The 10000-nt window shown below is 41.6% G+C and overlaps 1 protein-coding gene across 2 annotated transcripts in view; it reads right to left on the reverse strand.

Moving 5' to 3' along the window:
* Nucleotides 1-10000, reverse strand: part of vav1 (vav guanine nucleotide exchange factor 1) — a 27857-nt gene that overhangs the window by 13321 nt on the left and 4536 nt on the right. For both annotated transcript variants that reach the window (XM_080757744.1, XM_080757745.1), the window contains exons 4-10: nucleotides 4569-4685; nucleotides 3428-3486; nucleotides 2270-2335; nucleotides 1623-1728; nucleotides 565-660; nucleotides 318-386; nucleotides 1-25 (exon numbers count right to left, since the gene is read on the reverse strand). The exon at nucleotides 1-25 is cut by the window's left edge and continues 79 nt beyond it. In XM_080757744.1, coding sequence (XP_080613870.1) covers nucleotides 1-25; nucleotides 318-386; nucleotides 565-660; nucleotides 1623-1728; nucleotides 2270-2335; nucleotides 3428-3486; nucleotides 4569-4685 — 538 coding nt within the window. The remainder of the gene's footprint in view (nucleotides 26-317; nucleotides 387-564; nucleotides 661-1622; nucleotides 1729-2269; nucleotides 2336-3427; nucleotides 3487-4568; nucleotides 4686-10000) is intronic.

Raw genomic sequence — 10000 nt, forward strand, 5'->3', positions numbered from 1 at the left:
AGGTCCGATGGAGATGGTCCAACTCCTACACACACACACACACACAGACCACCCACACGCACTACCGTCACAAGCTATACGCTAACATCTTTGCTGGCAGAAACCTCTCATGTCCATAACCTTTCACGTTTTTTCGTAAATCGATGCCCTACTTGATCATACTACAGTGTCACACAAATGCACCAAACGTAGCAGATATACACGCTCGAAATCGCTTTCGAATTTGACTCCTGAAAAGTAGCAGTTTTGGACATGAGGTTTGGTTTCCGCCGGACAGAGAGGATAATATGTGTGTATATCTCTCTGTGTCCACATACCTCTATGTTGATGAAGATGCTCTCCATGTCCTGTGGAAGGAGGAACTTCTGAAGGGGCTTCATAAAGTGCTGCACACAGGAGAAGATATTACTGTTACCTCTGTCTTTCACTTTCACTGCCTCACTCACTGCCTCACTCACTTTGTGAATGTGTTTTCATTTTATTGTATGCGTGTAACTGTAAATACCGCCTCAGTGTTTCTAATTCTTTTTAACTGTTTATGTGAGAAGTTATCAGTGTGTTTACCTGTAATATAGACTCCAGTGTCTCAAAGTATTTCTCCTCAGTTTGTCTAATCTCCTGCAGGCAGCAGTCTCTCTTGTTTACGCCAGTCTTTTGTTGCTGTGCAAAACACACAACGTTCATCGTTTACAATTTAGCTACAGCATTTAGTAGTGTTGGAGATCAGAGTGAATGGCATGAGCCCTATAGTCAGCAAATGACAGGGTAAATGGTCACGTTAAAAGGGTTAGTAAATACATCTGTGCTAAGCAAAGCAACTAGCGCACCAGGTGAATGTCAAACACGTCATCTGTCTAAACAACAGGCTATCTAAATAAAATAGCATATAGCGAACAACCAACATACATCTGGATAGCGTGATTAGCATCAATCAAAATAGGCAACATGTACCGATGCAATCATGCAATCAACAAAATGAGTGCTAGAGGGCGAGATAGAGTCTGAAGAGGTGGAGTTTTCAGGGAGTCTCCCACACAGAACTCCAACAATATCAGCATCCACACTATAAAATGAACTTCAACAATACCTCATGCAGATGCAAAATGGAATTATTATTATTATTATTTTTAAATGAACTTTCCTGCTGGGGGAGCTCCTACCCTCTCTCTCTCTCTCTCCCTCTCCCTCTCTCCCTCTCCCTCTCTCCCTCTCTCCCTCTCTCTCCCTCTCTCTCTCTCTCTCTCTCTCTCCCTCCCTCCCACCGTTACTAGAGCTACGCCATGGTAAGCTGCCATCTTTTCTTCCCCCGTGGTTGTGATTGTAGGACTGTCCCAAACGCAATGTAGCCGCTTGGAAGATGCCACATTGCTTTACAGCGTGGCTGGTGTGAACTATTGGGACGAGATACGTATATCTGAGTCTGACCAATACACGTTACAGTAAAAACCTTCCCATGCCAGGCCATCTGCATGCGCCTGATGGCTTGGTCTGTGGTTCTCAAAAGTGGGGTCCAGGGACCCTCAGGGTTCCTTGAGGGGGGTCCTAATGTACCCTTAGATGTCTGTAACTTTGTACCAATTATTTGGGTTCAGTACGATGTGTACAGTGTGTTGAACACTCACAGTCTCCGGCAGTGATGGCCTCATCAAGTCTTCATATATTTCATCTCCTTCATCCGCCTCATCCTCCACGCAGTCATACAGGTCATCATCTTCATCCACCGTGTCACTGACACGCGCAAAACAGAAAACGTATACAGTCAGACACACACACACGCACAATCATAAACATGATTATTGTCAGTCGATGTTGCCATCGTCATCATCATAAGTCAGCTATTCTGAATCAGAATATACCTTAAAGTCTAGCTCTGATCCAGATCGTTGACAATAGAACAATTCAATTGATCAGATGTGTGTTGGTGTATTTTAGATGGGATGTGGGGCGCTCAGAGTGTTCCCACTAAGGAAAGTAGGCGTAAAAACTACTTTTTAGGCAGTTATACAGTATGTTCTCTCTGTTTTAGTCATGATGTAGCTGTGGTTGCTGTATTTGTATGTGGGACTAGTGGACTACGGATGGAAATGAGTTTATAGCTGAAAAGTCTGCATATATACATGATATCATGTTCATTGATTGAAAAATGTTCATTAATGTGCACTGTCCCGTAAAGAAATAAATGGATTAAAGAAAAGTGTCCCGTGTCATCAAGTCATCTCAAACATTCTATATCCTGACAAAAAGAAAAAGCTTAAAGAACAGTCCTTACTCTATCTGGTCGGACAGTCCGCTGTAGATGTCATCATCTGATGCACATCCTTCTGATGGGAAAGGCCTGGGAACACAGGGACATGTGATCATTTTGTCAACTACCCTTTTCCACTGACGGAAACTAAATGAAAACTAAGCTATGATAACCAACACTATGACTAAATATACAAATTCGTCAACAACTGGGAAAGAAAATAGACAGAAATGTTAGGGAGGGACTAGTGGACTAAGACAAAGTCTTAGCCGATCTACAAGCCGATACAAGCTTGTAGATCAGCTATTTTCAGCACACAGCTAAGCAGCAGCTCCATCCTGCGAAGTAGCAGCTCCATAAATGGAATATTTTGACCAAGTATTAACTGCATACATTAATATACTTTTCAGATGGTTCTAGTTTTTTTTTTGGTCTCGTAAAATATTCTAATTCATTGGGATTTTTAGATTGTCACGAGCAGTACGCCATAATCATCAAGATAAAAAAAAAAAAAAAAGGTTTTAAATACTTTATGCACAATGAATTGAGAATATATGAAAGTTTCACTTTTTGAATTATATTACGGAAGAAAATTAACTTTTACAAAATATTCTAATTACATGGGATGGAGCTGTAAACCAGGCATTAAGATGCCATCAAGACCTGCCAAAAAAAACTACTGAAGCATGAATAAACTTTGAGTCAGGATCTTATCATCCTGTTGGGTTTTATTTCTCAACAATGACCGGCTCGCTGTCAATTATACCTTGCTTATTACCCATAATGTAAACAACAACAGCAGTAGCATTAGGTTTAAACTGAACTCTTTCCATAGAGTCTCGATACTACTCCCACCTCAACACCAAATCTCTCTCACAAAGCAAACTTGTAGATCTGCAATTCTTTTGGGCCAAAATGCCTAATTTGTGACAGACATGCCCATAATCTTCTAAAGGGGTTGAAGAGATTAATGGAATAGTCCAATAAAATGCAGGCATACAAAGGTCAATAAGAAGAAGAAAAAAAACGAAAACATTTTGCAAGCTTGAAGCTTGCAAAATTACACAAGAACATATAGAGCAAACAAAATAGAACTATAAAAGACAATACATCTTTCAATAGATATAACAGTCAGTGGATATACAGTAGAGAAACACACAGAAGGATGCAGATGTGACTTACTGGAAGTTTTTCTGTAACGCGATGGAAGAATGGGACAGGATGGACAAGGTGTCAATTACCTGCAAAACACGCACGCACAGTCGCACACACACACACACACACACACGCACACACACACACACACACACACACACACACACACACACACACACACACACACACACACACACACACACACACACACACACACACACACACACACACACACACACACACACACACACACACACACACACACACACACACACACACACACACACACACACTTTCAGGTCGGGGTACCATTTTTATCCAATCATTAACCTCCGAACCTCTACTAAAACAAAATGCGAGACGCCAGAGGATTTAATGGGAGCTTATTTGGTTTGCAGATTTCTACACAAACACTATAAACATAACATAATTATTATAGACCAATATAGACTCCGTTTGAATTACCACCGTTGAAGTGCCCTTGAGTGAGTCCCCTATAGGTGTCTATACTAAGCACACATGGCTAAAATACTGCAAGATAACATTTCATAGCCATGCCCAAATATTAGGCTTCCGTATGAACTATTGAACGACAATAACCCGGAACAGCAGCCATTTTCAGACGTGCTGTAGCGCCCGGCATTCTGACATGTCTGAGGTTTATACTTTCGTTTAGGGAAGGGAAGGACAGAAACACAGAACAAGAAATGAAAGTCTGTTGCCAAACATCTGAAAAACTAAAATGCCTAGTTTGCTTTATTTTGATATAGGAGAGTATACAGAGACAAGAAACTATAAAGATTTGGAACAAACTGCCCGAGGAATAGTATGAAAGCACTAAACGCATTCCTAAAAATTGTAAGACAAAAGCCCCGGTCAGTTTACCACACCTGCGGTAGGTTAAGCTACTCAAAGTGTTTAACTCGGGTTTCAAAATGAAACCATTTTGTCAATGAGTAAAACACCAGTAGGTAACAGTGCTGCAATCATACGCCATGCACGCAATAGTTAAAAAGTATTTATTTACATAAAAAAAATGATATAAATACACTAGTAGCCGTATACTGCATGTGATCTGTCTGTTTAGTTGTTGCTAAACTCTACACGTATAAAGTGGAAAGCATATAAGTGTGATTGGAGGCGCTGAGCTGTGAGATGAACAGTGTACCTTGCCGAAGTCTCGGACATCAAAGAGATCGAAGGCCTCGAACAGCTCACTCTTCTTCAGACTGAACCTCTCCTGACAAACAGCCAGGAAGGTACGGATGTTCTTCAAGCACAGGAACTGTGCACGCGCGCACACACACACACGCACACGCACACGCACCCACACGCACCCACACACACACACACACACGCACCCACACACACACACACACACACACACACACACACACACACACACACACGCACACACACACACACACACACACACACACACACACACAGGTTGTTTATAACAACTTTACTTTTTGCCTCTCCGGTGGAAACCTCACATGTCCACTTTTCAGGACTCAAATTAAAAACAGTAGATCTACAAGCTTGATGTGAAGATCTTCTACTTTTGATGCTTTCGCGTGGCGCTATATGATCCGTTTGTGATCATTTAGGAAAAAACACAAAAAGTTAGAATATGGAGATAAAAGGTTTCTCTGCCTGACATTTTATCGTCACCATTAGCGGACTGTCTCTGTGTGGCCATTAAACTGTCACATACAGTGTAGTTCAACAACAACAGTGATTATATTGTGAATACGATTGCACACAAACAAACACCATATTGGCTACGGTAAATAAACAAGATGATAGACTAAGCTGCAAAATGAAACTGTCAGGCGACCACAGGCCGGTAGTGGTAAAGCACTAACAATTGTTTGGCAAGACATTTGCACAGTCAAACTGTTTTAGATTAACTTCCTGTAAGAGACCATAGCTCTCTCTCTCTCGCTCTGTCTGTGTGTGTTTCTCTTTCTCTCCGTCTAATTCTCTCTCTCTCACTTTGTCTATATATCTCTCTCTCTCTCTCTCTCTCTCTCTCTCGCTCTGTCTGTGTGTGTCTCCCTTTCTCTCTGTCTAATTCTCTCTCTCTCTCTCTCTCTCTCTGTTTCTCTCTCACTTTGTCTATATCTCTCTTTCTGTCTCTCTCTCTTTCTCAATGTAAATTTTCTAAATGCTTTGTCGGCATGCTAAAACATGTTTTACATTGACTGCAAAAGCATACATATTTATATAATATAAATCAAGTCACAACATTTGCGTAAAGGCCTACAGAGACAACAAGTCAATCACACACATCCAAACTTTTGTGTGACGTCTGTGTGTGTGTGTGTGTGTGTGTGTGTGTGTGTGTGTGTGTGTGTGTGTGTGTGTGTGTGTGTTTGCTCAGCAGTGGTTAATAGGAACAGAAACTGTAAATTCTGAAAAAGGGGAAATGTTTGAGTTCTGACTGATACTTGCTGCACTTGCATATCACTCTTTTTGAGTTCATTTCAACTGTCTCACACACACACACACACACACACACACACACACACACACACACACACACACACACACACACACACACACACACACACACACGTGTGTACACAAATACAGTATACAGTACACACATAAAATTATATGTGTGTGTGTGTGTGTGTGTGTGTGTGTGTGTGTGTGTGTGTGTGTGTGTGTGTGTGTGTGTGTGTGTGCATGTGCGCGCAAATGCTTAAGTATCATGTCCAAAATCACAGCTATTAATCAGCGGACGTTACTCAACCACCATAGGATTCCCCAGAGTTTCACACACACCCACACACACACACACACACACACAGTGTTGACATTACGGTCAGTCCTGTCTGATGTGGATGATGAATCATCAACATGGATTTTCATACAGTTGCAGTCGCCCACAATGTGGGTCTTTCCTTCTCTCTCTCTCTCTCTCTGTCTCTCTCTCTCTCTGTGTGTCTCTCTCTCTCTCTCTCTCTCTCTCTAGCCCCAAAATGCACCCCCTTCTGCCCCACGTGACCCACCTGTTTACTGAAAGTTTGTGGTGTTATTGTGTGTACTGTATGTTTTCCTCTGTCTTTTTGTCTTGAAAAATCAATAAAAATGTAAGTAAAAAAAAGCACCCCTTTCAAGTGCAAAGTGTCGTTTTTCTTTTTTGCATTTTGAGGTGTTCCATTCAGGAATTTATGCGCAAAAGTTTTATATTGAATATTATTAATCATGCAGTGGGTAGAGCATATGCCTTTCATAGGCATATGGGGAAGGTTGTGGGTTCGAACCCTGCCTGGGGTCGATGTCAGCAAGGGCATGCGGTCACAATGGGAACCAGGTTCAAATCCGGGGTAGAAGAGGAGAAGTTGTACATATTGTAGTGCTGCTTTAAATGATCAGTTCCTTTGTTTCTAGAAAGATAGTCATGCTTCATTGTAAGCTATAGTGAACCCAGAACGACTTGTGAAACCCAGCGCCGTGTACTCCGTTTAATTAATTTATCCTCAAAGTCTGCTTTCTAAAACCACGAGGGACTTGTTTCCGTTTTCCAAACAAATTCATTCACACACCTGTCCCTGAACCAATCAAAGTTATTCGCACAGAAACAATTGACTGCAGGGGTGGAAAGAGCACTAGAATATCGCTATACTGTTGGGGAGAAACCTCCTATCTCCGTATTTTAACTTTTATATATTCTTTTTTCACACATTAACGCCCTACTTGATCACACAGCATCACGCAAAAAGGATCAAAAGCAGCAGATCTGCGAGCGTGAAACAGGTGTGCGAAACGGCACGTTTTGAGCTTTGAGCTTTGTCTGCTGCTTTTGTTTTTAATTAGTTTTTAATCCTGAAAAGTAGCAGTTTTGGAGATATCCTATCCTATCCTACTCGGGTAAAAGAACTGTAATTTGACTTAAAAGAAAACACTCGGGTAGAAATGAGATTACAGAGTACAAACGAGAAACAATTACTACATGCTAATTGTAACTATTTCAATATCAATACATAGTACCAACCATCAACCAATCCGTCTGTTTTCTCAAAGACAAGACAATTCACTAAAAAACAACACATTGGGCGTGTGTGTGCGCACGCACGTGCGTGTGTGTGTGTGTGTGTGTGTGTGTGTGTGTGGGGGGGGGGGGGGGGTGCTGCAAAGTACCATGGTGACCTCCGCCATGCCGCACAGGACAAGCGCAGACTCAGAAAGGAGAGAGCATCCAATGAACGGGTCCAACCCAAACCCACCACTACAATACTAGGGCTGTGATAGTATATCTTCATTATAGCCGATTGAATTGTTAGCTTGTGCCGTTTGCCCAGTGAGTGTTTACCCCTAGAGCAGGTTGATTTCCTTGCATGGTTTCCGCCGCCATCTGTGTATATGAATGTGTGTGTGTGTGTGTGTGTGTGTGAATGGGTGAATGTAATGCACAATCTATGTAAAGCGGCAAGATAAGCACAAGATAATCGAGACAAAAGGTAAAAAACCAGTTGAGCTATTTGGAAAGACTGGCTTCAAGAAGTCACATGAGGAACGTCAACAGACAGAGATATTGTGCAAGATGTATTACACATGGGTGTACAAGGCAGTGTGACGGTGTGACACATATACGTTTAACCCATCTGAAATTCAATGACAAAGTGTGTAACCCCTAAGGTATATATATACAGGGGGATTGTTCCTTTAACTGTGTCGGCGGGCTGAGCGCGTATTATGGGTTATCTTGTGTATATGCTTTCGGTTCTGGTGTAGAGAGGGAAGCGGTCGCGCTATTCAGAGGAAGAGAGATAAAAGGTTAAAAAAAGGTTAAAGTGGTTCAAATGATTGCGACGCTATTAACTGATGTATATAGTTCCAGGTTCTCCCTGGAACCCCCCCCCCAGCGGTCCTTGGGGGTCTCCGGACACCACTTTGAGAACCACTGATCACACTTATTACATTCAGCCTGACTGTAATTATTTGAGGAAATCACAATTATTAGAATCGCTCATCTTTGTATAGATTCATCCGTTGACAAAAACAACGAAAATAGACGATCTACAAGCTCACGATGTGTCACGATGAGACGTGTTGTAAAGCTTTTTAGATCGGCATTGTATAAAGTTACTATAACATATAATTTAATTGAAACATAGTGAATTATTTAGATAGGTCAAATAAGCTTCCCAAACTTTTCAGGCCATATTTGAACTGGGGACACCTCCCTTTGTCAAGCACGCAAGGAATTGTAGGAGTTGAGTATATAGTTTGGCCCCGGTCCCACAGATGAATATTCTGAAAATAGCCGATCTTCAAGGCTCACAGCGCCTCACAACGCATGGTTACCAGTTTGGGAACTGCTCTGCTCTACATAGAACTATATACCAGTAAGTAGGGCATAGAGAGAAGTGAATGAGTGAGTGTTTTCAGACACAGTCGATGAGTCATCGTGTTCCATGTGTGTTGTGAGCGTGCGTGCGTGTGTTGTGTGTGTGTGTGTGTATTCACGCATGTTTCCTCCTCTATTTCTCTCTCAGTGTGTGAGTGTGCACATGCACATCTATAAAACTTAACCATACAGTATTGTTCCTGTTCTCTGAACCGATACTCACATGAAATAATGGTTTATCTCTCTCTCTCTCTCTCTCTCTCTCTCTCTCTCTCTCTCTCTCTCTTCCCCCCTCTTTAATGCAGTTAGTTACTTTGTTCTCAAAGTTCTTCGTGCCAATTAACGACTCCCAAATTCATATATATTTGCCCGCAGACTCCCATCTCATGATTTGTGCCAGAGACGCGCAGAAGCCAATATTTGTAATTGTATTAATGATCCCAAAACATCCAAACTTATTTCAAATATTTGTAAAAAAAAAATAGCAGATGTACAAGCTCGCAGGGCCAGTACGATGCGACGCATTTTTTGGATAGACAACATATAGATGGATAAAGTTGTTAAGATAGTTGTGATGCTATAGTAACTATACCTTTGCTGGGGGGTCCATATGTACTGTAGGTGTCTCGCATTGCGAGGCGCTGTGAGCTTGGAAATCTGCTATTTTCACAATATTTATCCGTGCAACCGAGTCAAACAAAATGTGATGCATCAATCAACTCGTAAAATTCCAAGTGCTTGTCAGGACGGCGGGCCCCCAGTTCAAATATGATTATTTTGGGGGGGGGGGGGGGGGGGGGGGTGTTGATGTTGGTACCCGGTTGGTATACCATTAGGAGAGATAACAGGCAAAGTTGATCAAAATACAAAATATTTGACAATTATCTAATTGTGTAGACTTCTTGTAAATTAAGTAAATGCAGATGTATAACAATAATTTAACTCTTGAGAGCGATAGCACAATAAGCTTTTCAGACGGGGGTCCGCGTGCAAATATATATCAATTTGGGGGGTCCTAAATATATATAAATTATGGGTGGTCCTTGGCTTGAAAACGTTTGAGAACTAACCGTACAAATACTTAATACAGCTTACAGTACAAATACTGCATTCAGTATACAATAACAATAATTGTAATAATAATAATAAACACTGCTCTGTCTTTCAAAAGCCTCTCCCCCTCTCTCTCTCTCCCCCCTCTCTCTCTCTCTCTCACCATTTCATGGTGTTGCCACACT

The sequence above is a fragment of the Protomyctophum bolini genome (genome assembly GCF_963924005.1).
Source record: "Protomyctophum bolini genome assembly, chromosome: 3".
Taxonomy (NCBI): domain Eukaryota; kingdom Metazoa; phylum Chordata; class Actinopteri; order Myctophiformes; family Myctophidae; genus Protomyctophum; species Protomyctophum bolini.